Source organism: Pteropus alecto, unplaced genomic scaffold, assembly GCF_000325575.1.
Source record: "Pteropus alecto unplaced genomic scaffold, ASM32557v1 scaffold135, whole genome shotgun sequence".
NCBI lineage: Eukaryota > Metazoa > Chordata > Mammalia > Chiroptera > Pteropodidae > Pteropus > Pteropus alecto.
Genome location: NW_006438076.1, coordinates 3,231,575 through 3,250,478, shown reverse-complemented (window position 1 = coordinate 3,250,478; position 18,904 = coordinate 3,231,575). Strand labels below are relative to the sequence as shown.

General features: G+C 36.6%; 1 protein-coding gene across 6 annotated transcripts in view; it reads right to left on the bottom strand.

The window, feature by feature from the left end:
* Positions 1-114: 114 nt before the first annotated feature.
* Positions 115-18,904, bottom strand: part of CDON (cell adhesion associated, oncogene regulated) — a 57,069-nt gene continuing 38,279 nt past the window's right edge. For 3 of the 6 annotated variants that reach the window (XM_025049188.1, XM_006915201.3, XM_025049189.1), the window contains 3 exons: positions 18,206-18,285; positions 4,657-4,931; positions 115-4,055 (listed from right to left, as the gene is read on the bottom strand). In XM_025049188.1, coding sequence (XP_024904956.1) covers positions 3,892-4,055; positions 4,657-4,931; positions 18,206-18,285 — 519 coding nt within the window. In that variant the 3' untranslated portion in view covers positions 115-3,891. Of the gene's footprint in view, positions 4,056-4,656; positions 4,932-5,932; positions 6,501-6,587; positions 6,620-9,639; positions 9,913-10,023; positions 10,051-10,136; positions 10,384-13,441; positions 15,664-18,205; positions 18,286-18,904 lie in introns of those variants that run through there. The other 3 variants (XR_003047319.1, XR_003047320.1, XM_025049190.1) reach the window with 3 other exon arrangements.

The window sequence follows — 18,904 nt, the reverse complement described above, 5'->3', positions numbered from 1 at the left end:
AGGAGAAGAAACAGCAAGAGAGCCAAGGGATGGTCTTGCCAGGAATACGAAAAGTGGCGCCTGAAAGGAGACAGAAAACTGACAGAAACTGAAGTTGCTTCTTAGGTTCTCACAGATTAGACTTTATTAGAAAAGGAGTTTCGAGTTCCCTCAGAGCCCTCAGGACTGGGGCTAAGGCTTGAGGAAGTCTTATTTAAATATGAGGAATAAAATATAACAAGGCCCCACCCAATCAAAAGACCCCAGTGGCTTTCTGGTCAAAGTCGTCCAGCTGCTTTGATCTTTTAGGGCAGTGAAACAAAGCTGCTTCCTGAAGAGGCTAAATTCTACTCTGGAGCTCATACAGATGCTGCTCTAGGTTGATGGTAAAAAACAGATGATGTGCAAGGAGGGACCACTCGTCCCCTTTCTCCTCATGCTCCTCGCTTCCTTCCAATGAAATGCTGAGCTCCCCTAAGGGGATCTGCCTGCTTCAACGCAGCTCTGTGGCTCAGGTATTTCCCTGGCCTTCCCATAAAACACTTGTCCTAGATCCTGTTCCACCAGGGTCTGGATCTCTGGAGTCAGAACAGAAGGAATTGACTCATTTGGCTCTTGGATATGCACGGGAGGTGGGGGTGAGGATTCAGGGAAGGGCAGGGTGGAGGTTCCAAAACATTTCAGAGTAAGACATAAGACACATACCCACCCTAGTCACAAGCTATAAGCAGCTTTATACAAACAGGGAGCATCTGGGCACCCCATCTTCACTGCCACTCTACATGGAAGCAGCATTCTCTTTTAATACAAAATCGTATCAACCAAAGAAAACCTGGCAAAGCTACATCATTTAAAATATGTACAGTTTCAAACATACTATTATTACAACTTTCAGGCAAATAAAACATACTTTTCAATATAATACAAAACATGCATCTCAAAGTCATTGCTTGAAAAGAGAGCAACACAGGTGAAATTCAATTGTAAAGTTAACTTCTTGGCAGTACTGTAGCTGAAATGAGATTTGTGACACGATCGGCTTAATATGGATGTACTGGTCTTCGCGGACTCATTTGACAAAAACAAAACCAAGGAAGAAATGCTTTTTAAAAGACCACTTCGAAAGGTTTAAAGCACTGCAATTTAACTTACAATGTTAAATCCTGTACACCACCAGACCATCACCTGTCACCAGACTACCAGTGCATAACCGAAAGAAGAAAAAAAAGGAGATAGCGAAGTGATAGAACAGAAGTGGGGAAGTTTAATGCTAAAACAAAGAATCATGGAGCATTCTAAGGAATATGAAAAGGAATATAAAGAGGCCTGACCAACTACAGTATCACTAAACTGAGTTAAGATCAGATTCTGGGGGGCAGGGGGTGGTGAGGGGTTCACAGAGAGAAACGTGGACTCCAAGAAGACTAAGGAATAAGCACAGGGCTCTGCCACACGGGACTGAGGGCAGCTTCTCTAGTTGTAGAGTTAAGAGTGGCAGAGGAATCTAGCAGCAGGGGCGGACTGGAGCATGCAGAACTGGACCGGTTCCATTAAAAGAGTGAACCACAATGTTTTTGGAAAGCAGCATGGAAAAATGGAAGGAGCTCGGATTACAGCTCCACATCAACTGAGTTCAAATTCAGGCTCTGCAGCTCACTGTGAGACTTGGGGACGTCAACACCTACTTTGTGGGTTTGCTGTGTGGGTTAATGAGATAGCAGTAACAAGCTCCAAACACAGTGCCTGGTACACAACAGTTACTCCACAAATGTGAGTGATATCTCCTGCAATGAAATATACTGTGTCCCCAGACCTCCTGGTGAAGTGACATTAGGCAGGACTGGTTTTGGTGACTGTGCAGGGCAGGAAACTTCAGAACGCCTCATGGCTAGGGAGAACTCATAACTCCTAAACATAAAGACAGTTATATATAGTTATATTTATATTTATATATCTCAATATATAAAGGCATTTTTTATAAATAAAATACAATAAAAGGGATAACACTTAAAACAGCGTTACTAATAATATAAATAAAGCAGTCCACAATGAGATTGCCCTAAAGGTAAAGTCGTGTTCTCTTCCCGGTGGACAAATCTCATATTGAAACTCCATCTTTAAAAGCAGTTTATGACCTAAGGCTCATGCTAATATACCTGTTTCCTGAATCAAAATGACTGCCTATGAACATTTATTCCCCAGTTTTCTAAAACTCGCTTTGTGACAGCATTGCTGTAACTTGATTGGCCAACACAGGGTACATTTTCATATTCTGTGTACTGGGACTTAGTCCTTTGCTAGTCACAGAAGTCAGGGATAAAGCTATCCCCCTCAAAAGCTAATTGCATCTATGTAACATGAAGAATAAATCCAGTATAGTACAGGCACGGACACCTGGAATGGAGAACTTGATTCTATAGCATCCCTAACACTTGACCCGAAATTATATCCACTACATTCTACTTGAAGGAATTCTGGCATAGTGACTCAGCTTCAACAGCACATTTCACTAACAGTTCTATGTATAAAATATATAGACATATGCAAGGGAATACTGACGCACTTATATAGAAAATTGATTAACATAGTATTCTAGTCTATTTCACGGCAATTTCTAGGAAACGGTAAAATTTTTTCATTTACGCTGGAACTACTGGGCTTCCAGAGAAGCGTTTTCACTTTCTTCCCCAAAAGGGACGCACGATCCCAAAAGGGGCGGTGACCCACTGCAGTTGGACTCAAGCTATTAAACATACTTATGGTGTTTTGAAGGTTTGTTTTTGTTTTTTTAGATGTAGAGAAGAAAAGCCTTCTAACGGCAGCTGCAAATACCCTGTCACTCGGAGGCAGCAGTAACTGTGATTTATGAGCTCTGCCTGTTTACAATGACGACATTCCGAAAAAAAGTCAGGAAATTTCAAACCATATCCCCCTTTCCCTCCAAATTAAGTCTTGTCCAACACGTTTTCCAGGTATTGCCCATGTTGGAAGTTAGAAAATGACAATTTTTGGGTGCCGTGGCACCACGACCACAATCCTATAGAAATGGGAGAGCTTCTGCCAAGATGGGTTCCCTTGAAACCCTCCCCTTTCTTCTTAAAATGTGAATCTTTCTCTTCAAGTACCCCTTCAAAGTTGTATTTTGTTCCTATCTCTTAGAAACAGTCCCAAAGAGGCCCATGGTGACCATTTCACAAAGAAATGCGATTGTAAAGCAGTAGGACGTGAAGGCATTCTTCTCTCTGGCCTTGGTTCCCTTTCTGCAGGCTGCAGTAACCCAACTAGACCTTAACCTTAACCATATTCATGACACTGTGCATGATTAGTGCCTAGAAAACTGAAAATAACTTGTGCCCACATGCAGATAGTCAACAGGTCAGCTATCACTTTTGTGGAAGGCACTAATGAAATTCATAAGAGATCTGCTATTATGAACAGCAGGGTACAACTGTGGTTGATTCCAAAATGTTCTCAGAAAGTCTGATAACACGACATTGAAAGACAGCTTTCCAACTGAAAACTTCAAACGGCCCGAGCAATTCCCTCTTAGCTGGATCAGCCAACAGGCTGGGTCCTTGCAGGAGGAGCTCTTATTGTCACTGAGATTCTTGGAAAACGTGGAATGACTCCACTTCTCTCAGATGATTGAAAACTATGTAAAACTAGGTTTCCTACCTAGGCGGGAGGAAGGAAAAGGGAGAGAAAAATTTAAGGCATAAATAATATAAAAGGGCACACATTGTAAGATACATTCACATGACATTACTACTACAAAAATAAATAAAGATATTCTCTGATTTGAATTAACATCTTTCAGTCTATCCCCAAGCCTGTTTCGTACAGTTACTGGCTTGAACTGGGAACGTGGCTGGTCACATGCACATTCTCAGGTTTCTTGTCACATGCACATTCTCAGGTTTCCTGGGGTTGTTGAAGGACTCCTGAAGGGCTGTCTAAAGGAATGCCAGGAGGAGACCATATTGTCTTTTCAGTACAGTCCTCTGAAACAGATGGCAAAATAAGAGGATTCCAACTTAAATTTTTGTTCTCTGTTTCGGAATGGACACAGCTGTCTTCTGAAAAACACAAAAGGTTTGGAAGCATTATGAAGTGATAAAGGCTGATTATTACAAAGCAGTCTAAAAACATTACTTTGAGCAATAAAGAAAGACTAACGAGTAAAAGTAGAGCCCAATTATGTTTAGTGTGAATCTGAGGGTGGCACTAGCTATAAAAGGTTTAGAATAAAGTTGAACTCTCATGAACAGTTATGCAATTCATCTGAGGGTTAAAGCAAGCTCCTTGAAAGCCCCCAAATAACCACCTTAAAGAAAGGCTACAACTCAAGAATCAACTCAAATGAAAAAGAGGCCCCATGACCACCCCAAAATGCATTCTTCCAGCAAGTCTACTGTCCAGGTACAAACTGAATCAAAGCCTATTTGGATTTATTTTCCAAATGAAATGGAATTAATGGCCTGAGATGAAGTAAATGAATAATAAAATTCCAAAGAATCCTTTACCTAGTGAATTTGTATTGAAGTATCTAACACCCCACCTACTCTCTTAAGAAATAGGAGAGTCGATCGATCACAGAACACATCTACATCATCTTCCCTTATCTTGAACTAACTGAAGACTATCTCGAAACTTAAGTTTTATAATGTCTGCCTGTACCTCTGTTGAACTCCGCTGCATCTTCTGTGGAATCAGAGTTGCTCTCGTTCCTATGATCCTGACAGCAAGTATGCTGAGCAGGTCTTAGTGCCACATCATCCTTGATGCTCTCCTCAGGTGACTGGCCACAGCTGGGGGCTGTGGAAGCCAGACACATAGACATCTTCAGGTGACTGAGGGTCTTCATTTCCAAACCATCCTGAGGATAAGGTGCTATCACTGGAACCACAGGAAGTGGGGTACTGCTGAAAGTGCCATTCGTTTTGGTGAAACACCTACAAAATGTAAGCCAAAAGAAACAGAATTTTGTCTAGAGGGATCAGTAATTAAAAAACATTTATTTTGAAATATCATTTGGTATTTTGTATCCATAGATTCTTAAGAGAGACTGTTGCTTAGAAATAATTAAATGCTTTACTATGATTTGATATATCAAGAACTCAAAAATTATAGTCAATGTAAAATACAACACGAGAATACATCAAAAGGCAAACCATTTAAGAATGGAACCTTCAATGATGACCTATCCCACATGTTTCCTTTGCCTTAGTCCACTGTTGAAAACTGTCTCCTATTTCATAATTAACTGGCTCCTAAATACAGCACACAGAAGGAAAAGGCCATTGGCCGCTAGAAGAAATGAGAAAATAAAAAAGGACACAAAGCTAAGAAACTGATGTCCACATAAGAGAAATGACCTTATGAAAACCAAGAAAAACATGATCCTTTGAAACTACATAATAGGTTCCTTCTCACCCTTGAAGAAACACTATAAGGATTAGATATTCAAAATCCATGTTTTATTTTTTAATAATTTTTCTTTGCAGAATTGAATGCTATAATTAGCACTGAGCATTCACTTCAATTCTGTCATATTTTTATTTCCTACCTTCACCTGAGATATATGTTTTAATTGTTTTTCTTTGTGTTGTTCAGATTAGATTATTTCTATTGATCTTCTAAGTTCAATGACTCTTTCTTCTGTTGTCACCAATCTGATGTTAAGCCTTCGTCCAGCAAATTCTCCAGCTTTGGAATTTCCATAGGTTCATTCTTTATATTTTCTATTTCTCAGCTCAAATTCCCCAAATATGAATTCGTTTTCTGTATATCTTCCTTTAAGTCCTTGACTATGTTTTTAACAGCTGCTCTAAAGTCACTGTCTGCTAGTTGTGACATCTGGGTCATCTCAGGGTCTGTTTCTATTGACTTTTTTCCCCTTGAAGAAGTCTCACATTTTCCTATTTCTTCACATATAGTATTTGGGGGTGGGGGAGGGGGAGGATTTTTCCCTCTAAGTTTTTAGTTCTGTTGGCCTTGAACTCCATTGTTTGACACCTTCTGTTTGGGTCTCTGGCAAGATAGAAGAATACCCTCAGAAAAACTCATTAAATGTCATTCATTGTCTTTCAAGGTTAGGCTTCTTCAGTTTCTACCCACTTCTGGTTACTCTCCAATACTTTCAAATTGTCCACATTTCTCATTATTGCCTATAGATGATCAAGCTATTCCACCATTAACAGAAGCTGGAATCTCAGAAATAAATATATTTTTTTATTTCTAAAATCGGGAGTAAGAAAAGTTTAAAGAAAACATTTCATTTAACTTTGATTTTGGCATGTTAGGTAGGAATCACATAAAATTGACCGATAATGTGTTGTAGGTAAGCGATGTTAGGGAATAAAGATAAGAATTCTTTGGATTCCTATCCTTTAAACATGGGATGGTATATTTCTGGGGCATATGAAAATCAGTAAAAGGAAGTCCATGTAACTGTTACTAATGGCTCTGTTGGTTCAAGTTATTGAAAATGCCAAATGATAAGCATGAAGAAGGATCCGAACCTGAAGAAGAAGGAAATATCTATCAGTAAACCAAATCCTTAATTTAAATAAGTCCAACTTTAATTTCGAATAGAAAAATATACTCACTATACACTTAGTAGAATTCAGATACCAGTCATCTGGAACAAAAGCAAAGTAGGTCAGGTACTTGTACAGAATAATTTGAGTACAGTATTATCTAACAGCACTATAATTTTAACTTTTAATAATATAGCAAAAAATATATACTGATTCAAATAAAACTTAAGTGTTCCCATGCATGTCTTTAGCCAATAAAAAGTGAGAGCAGCACTGGTATAGAAGAAAGTTTGTTGGGGCCAGAATCAGAACACTGGGCTGGATGGATCACGATTCCAGGGGGTACTACATCCCTTATTTGTTCTGCTGTACATCTGATACAACCCTGAACTTTAAATTCAGAGATCTGGGATGCTGGCAAGTGTGAGCACTTATCACCTGACAGCTATTTAAAAATGTCCATGCTATCCAGGGTTATCATTCTCTTCCTTTGTTGTACTTTATCATTAGTCTCTTCTATTATCTCAATACTGAGAACCCCCAAATCCCCCTGAATGCTTTCAATTCATGGGAATACACAGACTTTAAACAGGGTATTCATCCAAAATGTGGGCAAAGTGAGGGTGGAAAAAACCTTTCTGAATTCAAACTACTGCTAATGAGAATTTAAAAGGTATTATCCATCTATATAAATAATCTTATCCAGAAGAGCTCTTTATTCTAAAAGCACTTGCTGAATATCTTCTAAATGTTAGACACTATGGTAGATACAGAAAATATAAAGGTTAATACAGCAGAGTTCCAGCTCCCAGTCTAACAGAGGAGATGGAGAAATAAACAAATGGTTACATTATAATGTAGTAAGTGTTATATAAGAAGATACAAAAGGCACTGGGAGCACTCAACTTGGAGATGGGTTAGAGATGTGTGGCTTCTCACATTACCAAGTAGAGACTGGTGTATATTCTATTTCAGACTCAACTGTTTCATAATCGAGAAAATTATACTACATAGCAATTATGGAATTAGAGAATAAGAAGGATTCTGATTTTATAAAACCAGAAATATCTCTGGTCAGGAGACTCTATATGACTACCATGATTTCTGGGAAATAATTCTTAAAAATTAAATTCTTGGCTTCTGGCTGTAACTGATTAGTCTGTTTGAGAACAACTCTCCTGCCAAGAACTAAAAATGAGAAATTTTATTTTAAATCTGTTGAAGTTACCAGAGAGCTACCAAAAGAATTGAATGATTGAGATTCTAGAGAGGAGGTAAATTTGACTCTGGGTTTCAGCACATTTTTCTTCTTGAGGCATCTGCCCAATTCAGTGCAGGATGAAACACTGACGCCCAGCAGAAAAGTGGTAGGTGAGAAGGTGAGCAGAGCTTTTGGCAGTTTCATGGGGCTGGGAAGAGAGAAATTGGAATACAGAACCAGTAAATACCCAAGGCTTTTTAAATTAGGATCCTTGAAGGGTTACGTTATAAAGATACAGGAATAGACAGGCTTTTACAAAGATCAAAATTCAGCATTAAATTAATTCGATTCCTAGCTGGGTTAAAGTGATCTGCCCCTTACCTAACTGCTTTCCAAAAGCCAAAGTAAATTCTTTCTAGGGGAAGAAAACATCTTCCAGAGCCCCTATGAATTTTTATATACAATATCCAGAATTCAAGAAAAAATTACCAGGCATATCAGTTTATAGGAACAAGAGAAAAACTAGTGATATAGATATTGAGTTAGGAGATACAGGCTTTAAAAGAACTAAATGAATATATTCAAGAAAGCAATGGCAAGATGAAGAATTTTAACAGAGAATTAGAATCTAATAATAGTAATTTGGAATTTCTACATTAAAAAGTAGAATAACTGGAATTAAGGACTTGGTATGTGGGGTTAAGGGCAAATTGAGCACAAATGGGCAGATGTCACTGCACGGTATTTAGCCGAAGCAGAGTCAAAAGGATGAAAAATGTAGAAAAAAGCTAAGAGACATATGAAGCATAGCAAAAAACTCAAAAATATGTATAATTGGAGTCTCTCTGAAGGAGGGAAAAGAGAATGGGACAGAAGCCATATTGGGAGACATAAAGGCTAAGAATTTTCTAAAACTGATCAAACAGAAGCCACACATATTTAAGAAGTTCTATGAACCCTGAGTAGAAAAAATATAAAGAAAGTTACACTTTTGAATTTGAATAATTAACCTGCTGGAAACAAAATAAAAGTGAAAATCATAAAAACAGCCAAAAGAAAAAGACATTTTTACCTTAAAAGAGAACCATACAAATGATTTGTCAACAGGAGAGAAAAACTCTCCTGTCGAGAACAACTAAAAAGGAGAAATTTTATTTTAAATCTGTTGAAGTCACCAGAGAGCTACCAAAACAACTGAGTGGTTGAGACTCCAGAGAGAAGGTATAATGGAAGTAATAAAATAATGGAACAACATTTTGAAAGTACAAAAAGTAACTGCCAACCTAAGATTCAATAAATAGTAATAAATATCCTTCGAAAAGGAAGATGAATTGAAGATTTTCAGGCCAAAACCTGAGAGAACTTGTCACCCTAAGAGCTGTACTACAGGAAATGCTAAAGAGAGTTCAAGTGGAAGGAAAATGAGTAGCAGCAGAGAGAAGGAAACTCAGAAAGAAATGAGTAGCAACAAAAAAGGCAATGTCAGAAATTCTGAATAAATGCTGACTGCAAAAAACAATAATTGTAATGTCTTAGAAGATTTTAAATATCTGTAGAATTAAACAAATGTCAAAAATAACAAAGCACTGGAGAAGACAGTGGAGTTAACATGTTCTAAAGTATTTTATTGTTTAGGAAGTGGTAAAAGTACTAATGTATATTAGACTCTAATTAAAAGCATAATGTCTAGTACTAAGCACACAGTAAATGGTATACAGTAGGACTTTGAAAAATGTTAAGTAAATAAGTATTAAATTTGAGAACATCAAACATTTTTTATATCTTTTTTCATAAGCAAGTAAATTTATTATTAGAGAGCAACAATTAAGCTAATTATTCAAAATACTTTATAACAACAGACCATACCCAATACTAAGTTGAGACATATATATTAAAGTGAGAATAAACTGATACACTTACTTCTTTGATTTTTATATCACAATAGTAGGTATCTCTGTCTTTGTCCAATACGAGTTCTGATGTCTGGTTTTTCTTCTACAGATTGGCTTCATAGTTGTCTGATTCAAACTTCAATCTCCCGCGGGACAGGCAATGACTGTCTTCGGTGTCAGAGAAAGCTCTTAGAATAGTGAGACGTACAGCACAGGCAGGCACTTAATAAAATCCCCAGGGTGATGTTGTTAAACAAATTAAGTGAGCTTCTGGCTTCATGTCCCATTTCTCTGCAAGAACCTGGAAGTAATACAAAGGTACTCAAAATCGAAAAGCAAAGAGCATCAGGTCAGAAAGAAAAGTTTTCGTTTAAAAGAAGTAAAGTTAATCTGTAGAAAAAAAAATACTTGCCATAATTTGAAAAACCAGGGCAGTCCCCTAAAAACAAAATATTATGAATTAATAATTTATTTATATAAATCTCACATGAAATTCATAATGTTGATATAAAATAATGAACTCACCAGATAATAAGATGCCTTAAATTCTTCTCTCTCTTTTTTTTCTTCTCATTTCTTTAATTTAAAGCAATGAACACGACTTTTTTAGTGAAATCTAAGGGCAGTCTAGCAGTTTGAGTGTAAAGCACTTTTGTGAGAGCGACAGTGAAGGTGAATTATCTGGATGGGGCAGGACTGAAGGAATGGTCGAAACGGAAAGGCCAGGTACACCCGAAACTAGTGTGCTGATGCTGTTACCTGGTTTTATGTGCTGGAAGTAAACAAGCAGATTAAATACACATATGCTTGAAAAAGAAATTACAGGTATAGCAAGAGAAAAGTGCAACTTCCTACTACCTATTTGTTAGCATTTATTTTTCAGATAAGTGAAACAGAAAATCACAGCAGTGTTTACTTGTATTCTGACTTGTGACTCCCAACAGAGTGGTGCTGATAGTAAGATCATAAACTGTGTTAGACTGTTAAAGTAATCACAACTCAAATTTCAACATGAGAAATCAAAATGATTTAAAATTGTCTACTACACCAAATCCTAACTCATAACCATCAGTATTTAACCACTTAGATAGCCAAATGTAAAAAAATTCAGTCATATTCCAGATGTCTACTTGTATCAGCATAAAAATGACTTTAACTTGGTGGTTACATGCTAAGAAATGAGCAAAGAGGAATAGTCTATAAATACCTGTTCTGAATATAACTGAGTATATAGCACGTAAAAATAATTTTACTGATAACGCTTTAAAATTTCTAAAGCAATCAGATAATTACACGCACACATCCCCCAAAAGACTGTATATATGTAAACCTAAGAGACCCACATCTACGAGTATCGTAAGGAACAGGATTCTCTGTCTACGCCTGCGAGTGTATAACATTCATTAAGATGCTATTACAATGCTTGTTGTACTGTTTATAAAATACATTTTCACTATCTCAGTCTTTCAAACAATCTTTCAATTATAGTTATTATTGGCTTAACCTAGGCTGAAAGTTTTCACTGAGTTGTCTCTGGCTCAATGAAAGTACTTTTCTTAAGTTTAAAAACACTGAGTAAATAGAACTCTGTGCATCTTGCCACAGACAAAAATCTGTACTGCTGAGCAAAATTTCAGAGGGTCTAGGACCTATTAGTTTACCGAGATATCTTTAAGTAAATAGGAGAGGCTTCTCTGAACAAACTGTAAGATAGGAAAGTGACTATTATAGTGTCATAAAATAATAAAGTATTCTTTGATCGACAATCTGAATAGCACAAACTAGGAAATAGATTGTTATAGTAGCATAGGATTGAGCTTAAAAGAGCATGTTGCTTTAGTATTTGACTAAACATATTTTGAACATCCCAGTGAAACTATACAGCACCTCTGAAATACTTCCTGGAGAAGTATTCCATTCTAATTACACAGTTTAATATTTGTTAAGCATGCTTATGTACAGAATTGCTCTGATTAGATGATTATATGAGTTTTTTTGCATTGTTTTCTCTTTTGATTATCCCTGGAGGGCAAGGACTAACCATGGACCTCTTGGATGTCTGATAACTTAGTTTTATGAATATATTCTTGAGACTTCTGAAACAGTCACATCTTGAAAGTAGTTTAAGACCCAGATCACTTCTGCTGTTTCCTCTTGCCATTTTGCTGACCTGGCCCTTATTTGGGGGAGCTCACCAGTTACTATGCAACAGAACTCTGATGACATTCCTCCAGGCTCATGGCTGTCCCCCATTCTCATTGTATACTCTTTGTTGGATGTTGCAATGACCCCAATCTTAGAGTGTGGGTTTCCCTGAGTGAATTAGTTTATTGGTGACTTTCACGTAATTGGTGATAATAAATGCTGAGTGACAATAACTGACTAAGTACATTACTAAACATGGCAAACTCACATACAATCTTACAAATAAAAGACCAAAAGTACTATCCTAATCACCTGACTCCGTGGAGACAGGTCCTCAGTCTCCATATTAGAAGTAGGAGGTATATACTGTTGCCAAAAGGAAGGTACTGATCAATTTCTAAATAATGGTGACAAAAGGAAATTTAACTTTGGGTGGTGAACACACAATGCAATATACATATGACGTGTTATTGAACTGTACACTTGAAACCTATGTAATTTGATAAATAAATAAATAAATAAATAAATAAATAAATAAATAAATAAATAAAAACAATGCTTTGAATTTTTTTCGTGGAGAATTCTATAAATTGCCAGAGATAGAGGAGAAACCAAATCTTGGATTTTGTGTGTTTTCTTACTTTGGTTTTAAGGCTGGTTCTGAAACAGCTAAGTGGTCAGGAACAGGACAGGGAGTGAATCATAACAAATTAGATGCTGGAGGAAAGAGTTCTGATATACTAGACAGGAGCTGTTTTCACATGCAACAAACCAACTGGGGAGATCAAACCTTAGGCCTGAAAGAAGTACTATCATGAAATATTTTCATATTCATCTTTACGCACTGTTTTTAGTCAAGTATATCTGACATCGGTGGAAGGTTCACTTTGGTGAAAGTGCATCTCCAAACCCAACGAAACACAGACTTTAAGGTCATCATTATGCAAAACCTTGGAGATCATTTGTAATAGTTGTTTTCTCTAAAGTATTATTCCCAATAGTTTATTTCTCCTCTTGACTATGAGCCATATATAGCTTATTTTTTTTTTCCCAGATGGATTATATACTGTTCCCAAGTTGATTTTTACTTGGCTACTTCCTGCCCATTTCTAATCTCTCTAGGATGCTTAAAGTTAATTTCTTGTTCCTTCCTGATGGGACCTCGGTTTGTTCATCTGTGAATTCCATCAGTGTCATCTCTACTCCTTTACAAATGATCAAGACTGATGGTAAACAGACTAGATTTAATGTCAATCCCTTCCTATCAAACTAGCCAAGGAACTAACAAGCCATATGTAATTATATATCCAGAACTACACTGCTGTCATTTGAATTGAAGAGAGGAGAGAAGGAGAAGGGTAGAAAGCTTTTGATTTATTCGAATGAAATGTTTAACTCTTGAAATGCCCAAATTGCACAAGGATTTCCCCCATTAAAGTCTTTAGTATAGGGGACTGAATCCCTGAAAAGCTGCTTCTTTCTGGCTGTTCCTAGTGAGCTATTAAATATTACTCTTAAAACCCAAAGAGTTCAAATTAACTGAATACAGTGAGGCAGTCATTTATAGCATGCCACAAAAGCCCTGGAATCAAATAAAACACCACAGATCGATACAGTGCACATTCCCCTCTTATCTGTTCTCAGATTTTTACATCAATACTCCAGTTTAGACAATAAAGGACACGTTTTCTTTCCAGATAGTTTATTACCAAAATGGAAGGATGATAAAGGGGTCTAAAATTGGCAATAACTTGTTTCTTAAAAGCCCACTCCAAGATATGCATTTAAGTTTAAACCTAAGGAGGCAGAGTAAAAAGAATGTGGAGGTGCAGGACACAGGGCGGGTGAGATTCCACATGGAAAAGGCCTTTAGTAAGACTTCTCCAGATCTTAGACGTCTGTGGACCAGTAGAGCTATCCTGGGGAAAGGTGTGTTTGATGAGACACCACAGGGTCTAAAAGGATGACCCCCAAAGGTATACGAAGGGGTGGATGGTCTCTCACTCCTGCAGGGTTTCCTAGCTCAGTAACTGTACCATGTCTGTTCACCATCCTTGACAGCTTCCTCCTCTTTTTCTTGCACCTCCGAAATCTCCCAAACCCATCTACTTCTCTCCATATCTACTGCAACTATCCTAGTGCACTATTTCTCATCTGGACTACTGCTAATAATAGCCATCTAACTGTTGCCCTGTATCCTCCTTTGCCCCATCCCATTTTTTCTCCCAATTCTACCCAGAGTATTTTATCACAATGCTGTCCTACTTAAAACCTCTCCCTGATCACCATGGTTCTGTAGGATCTAATTTTACTTTTACCCCTGATCCCTTCACTTACTAGGTTCCTCCTACCACATTAGCCTTCCTTAAGTTCTGTGAGGATTCCAGCATTCTGCTTCAGAGATTTTGCATAAGTGGTATTTTACCTTTGCCTGGAAAGCTTTAAATCTATCCTCTTCTCTTTTACCTAGTTTTACAAATTCTTCAGAGCTTCTGAGCAAAATGCCACTTGCTTAGGGAAGTCCTTCCTTTCTATGACATTCTTTACTTTTTCTTTAAAGCATCCAGTTTTAATTATATATTTTATGATTTACTGATGTCTTTTTTTTTTTTTTAACAAAAGATATGTCTCCCCATCAAACAATAAGTCCAGTGAAGCAGGGACAATGCCTGATTTGCTCCCTACTATATCCCCAGGACCTAGCCTGGTCCTTGGCTCACTACAGACCTTCAACAAATGTTTGTTGAATGAATCAATGAATCAATGAATCTTCTTCTTCCTTTTCATTCTCATTTTTTTTACACCCTTTTCTTTACCTCGCTGAAGATATATCAAGCCAGTAAGCAAAAAATAATAAAAGATAGGACACCTTATGAAAACGTCTAATCATTTTAAATACTTAAGTAATAAAGCAAATAAATGCTTTAAAAAATTAAATATACAAAAATAATTAGCCATGGCTATTATTTCCCTTGGTGATCCCAAACATTTTTAAGTTTTATCACTTTGATACAAATGATTCCTAAATATACACCATAGTCCCAATCTAGCCCCCTGAACCCCAGATCAGCATTTCTATCTGTCTCCTTGACTTAGATATCCAACTGGCACTTGAAACTCTAAATGCCCCAAACTAAATTCATCACCTTTCCTCAATATATCATTGTATTAAGTTTCTTATTTCTATGACTAGTACCATGGTAATTATACCAGGTCATCGATGTTAGAAACTTTCTGTTCATTTAGAACTTTCCTTTTTTCTCAGATCCCTATTAGTCAATGGCCAAGTCCTAAAGATTCCAGCTCTAGAATCACTTATCTCTTCCTTTTTACCTCAACTCTTTACATGAAGTCTGAGACCTTCATTATAGAAATACTAGTCTCCCCCTATCCATGTACTATTAACATTAATCAAGATTAAACATGTCTCTGAATAGAGCACTCCTCTTTTCAAAAGCCTTCAAAAGAATTATGATGCTACTAGCCCATTTAATCCATATCCCCCCTTTAATATAAAATTCTCAGGTCTCTTCTGTACTTTATATTACAGAAACAAGAGGGATTCTTTCCATTCCTTAAATTTAAAACTACAAGATTCAATATGCTTCTTCAAACTGATTTCAAGCTCTAGATTTCAAGCTCTGTCTATGAATCACTATCAGACTGGGCTCTGTGTAGTACTTGGTAGGAAGTCAGTAAATGTTTATTAAATCAACTCTTAAACTCTGACATTTAGGGTTACACACGATATAAACTCAGCCAGTTTTCCAGTTTTAGATCCTGTTATACTCTCTACTTGCACTTCAGCAGCCAAATTATTCCAGTGGTTCTCAAAGCCAGGTCCCAGGATCACCAGCAGCAGCACCACTGGGACCACATTAGAAATGCAAATCTTCAGGCTCCGCCCCTAATTAAGTAAATGATAAAGAAAAATCTTCAGGCCCCGCTCTAAAACTAAAGCCTCCTAATTTGTGTTTTTACGAGCACTCCAAGTGGTTCTAGTGCAGCTCAAGTTTGATAACCACTGAACTTGACTCTGTAAGGATATGTAAACATTAACCTTCCTACGTCCACGACTTGCAATTCCTTCTGCCTGGAAACACCTCAGAACCTGTTCCAGTGTCCAGCGAGTGCTCAATAAATGTGTTGCGTTTTGTTTTTGTTTTTACTTTTGTTTTTGATTGAATAGCCAAAAACTCTAAAATGCCCACTTGACAGCCCTTATCTAACTTAATTGACTTAATAGCCTCTTTTTGTGTACGTGCTGTTTTGGTTGTCATTAGAAAATGCAAATTTATTCTCAGTAATGATACCGATATTCTAAAAGTGTAAATTGATTAAAATTGAGCATATTTTTCCCATTTTGGGGGATCTTGAGAGGAGATACCTGTTTCGATTTCAAAAAGAGTTAGAAGCTTTGAATTTAATGATTCCGATTTTCCAGAGTTGAAGGTAGATATTTATTGATAGTTATCTGGCCAGTTATTACGTGTTAAATCACAGAATGTCTCTTGGGAGCCAGGTGAGGCACTGGCTAACCTTGGAGGCAACGCAGACAAGCAGATGTACCCTAAACAGGTACACCCTCACGCAGGAAGAAGATTTAAGCCAGGGAGTAACACAAACTGATTTTCTCAGGCTGAAGAGAATTCACCCTATTCCCAGGTGAAAGTAAAACCCCCACACATGAAATGCAAGAAGCCATTAACTTGAAAATTAATAGAACTATAATTGACCAATCTCTGAAAGGAAAAAAAAATCAAAATTCCACACACTATACAAACACACTCACATACACATATAATGGCCATTAATGCAAGATTGTAGAGGCCATTTAAATTCTCTTAAGGAAATGGGATGTATTGTTGGTACTAGGATGACACCTCATCATAAAGACATGATTAGCAGCAAATTACCAAAATCCATAATCAGAGTATATTGCAGGCAATTTTACATTACTTAGGAAAATGTTCCATTTTCCAGAAAAAGAAATAGCCTCGGATAGATTATGTAACTTTCCCAAGATCACAGACTTAAGCAGTAGCAAAGCCTACATCTACTTATTCTAATAACATCACTCTAACATCTATGTTGAATCAAGATCTGCCGATGACCACAAGAAGAACCATAAAGGAAAACACGTTACGTATTTGGCAATGCCGTTTGTTTTAATTAAATCCATCTGATTACTTACCAGGTGTACAAAACACCTTTACTAGTTCTTTACCATGTTCCTAACAAATTGTGACAAAACCTATGACAACCTGAGGACAAAAATGTGGCTTCAATATTATGAACATCTTAACATTTAGCTAGGGGCATCAAAGAATTAAAAAACATAACAAGTAAATCTTAGTACATGAAATAGAAAGATGGTTCTGACCAATATAGAAACCCTAAGATGAATTAAGTAAATGATAAAGAAAAATCTCCAGGAAGTTTTTACTGCTTTTGTTCTGTAACTCTCATGCTGAAAACAGACGCTGAAACAATGTACTTTTAATTCTATGATTGACTGGATCCTTCTTCAACTTCTCGTTTTGGTAATTCTCAAACATAACACTTAACCTTATAATTCATTTAAAAACAAACAGGTCAAAATCCATTTTCAATAATGAAATATCCCAACTATAGTCCATACTTCAGTTATTTTATGTTCTACCTATGAGATAATTTTTAAATTGTAGAGTTTTTGAGCTTGGAAGTACTTTTGAGACCATGTAAACCAATACTATCATTATGTAAAATAAAGAACTAAGATTTTTGACAGACACAACTTTAATACTAGAAAAAAAATTGATAATCCTTTGAAATTTAAGAGGCAGCGTGAAAATGTTCCAAATATTTTGTCAAAATTTAAATGTACATGTTACTCTACGTATTTCTATCTCGTTTGAAATATTGTGATATATATTACTTTTAATTTTTTTTAAGTCATAAAATTAAAAGCAAGCAAGATTTCGCGACTTAATTATCTTAAGGTTTTAAGAATTTTCAAAAAAACACTGAATAATCTGGAAATAAAAGTTCAGTAATATAACTATGAAAAAACATTACTATACACACAGGGTTTTTTCCCTAACATTCAAACTCATTCATAATGTATAGTAAAAAACGTCCCATAACAGAGCAGAAAATCACAGGTGAAAAAAGATAAAGTCTGTATACAGAGAATAACTCTAAAGATTTTAAAAACATCGAACCTTTTAATAATATCTCAGAAACAAAGTCTTCAATGCTGTCAGCACTGCTAAAGGAAACCAAAGCACAGAAAGATAAAAATTGTAAAGCCGGTACAAAAATTAATAACAGCCTGAAACTTAAGGTTCCATGTTCTGAGATCTATATCTTAGGTAAAATTTGAAGAACCTCCGTTGCTGAAGGGGAAATAAATAAAAGGAGTCATACACCTTATTCACGACAATCAATGCAAATGCATATCAACATACCTATTGTTGTTCCGACAATTTCGACAGGTAACGCACTCCATTGGGTCGGTCTGAGGTACCGCTGTGTACATCCCACCACCCTAGTCAAGTAGGAAGTACAGGGGAAAAGAAAAGAAGAAAGGGTTGAAGGTGCCATAGAGCAGTAACCAAATATTCTCAAATATAAAAGCCATGCCAATAATAAGTGGATACATGGTATATTTTAACCAACTCCCCTTAAGCTCTGCTAGGCTTATCATTACCTACCTATATTCACAAAGGAGTTCTGCACAATATTACAACCGCACTCTGAAAACTTAACTGCCATGTTTTTCCATGTATTTTTGTACTGGAAAGAGGCAAATCAATGGAGAAGTTTAGTCACTTCCTTTCAATGTTTCGAATCTAATGGGCCCAAAATATACTATACATTATAACCTCTTATTCATTTTTACTTTCCTAGCAGTCATGGAAGAATTTTATGCAATGCCAGTTGGAGAAACAGGGTGGAAATCTGTCTGAATGATGTCATAAGATAAACCCATCTTCACTTTCCTGTAATTATTTCGATTAGGTCTGTTCATTTGACTACACTAAGTTTTAAAACATGTTATATTTTTCCAGATGGAGTAGATTCTCAGCCAGCAATGACTTGGAGGGGAGTATTAATATTTTGATGTTGCTTTTGGCGGAAACTGCCCAGCAATTAAGAAAAATGCC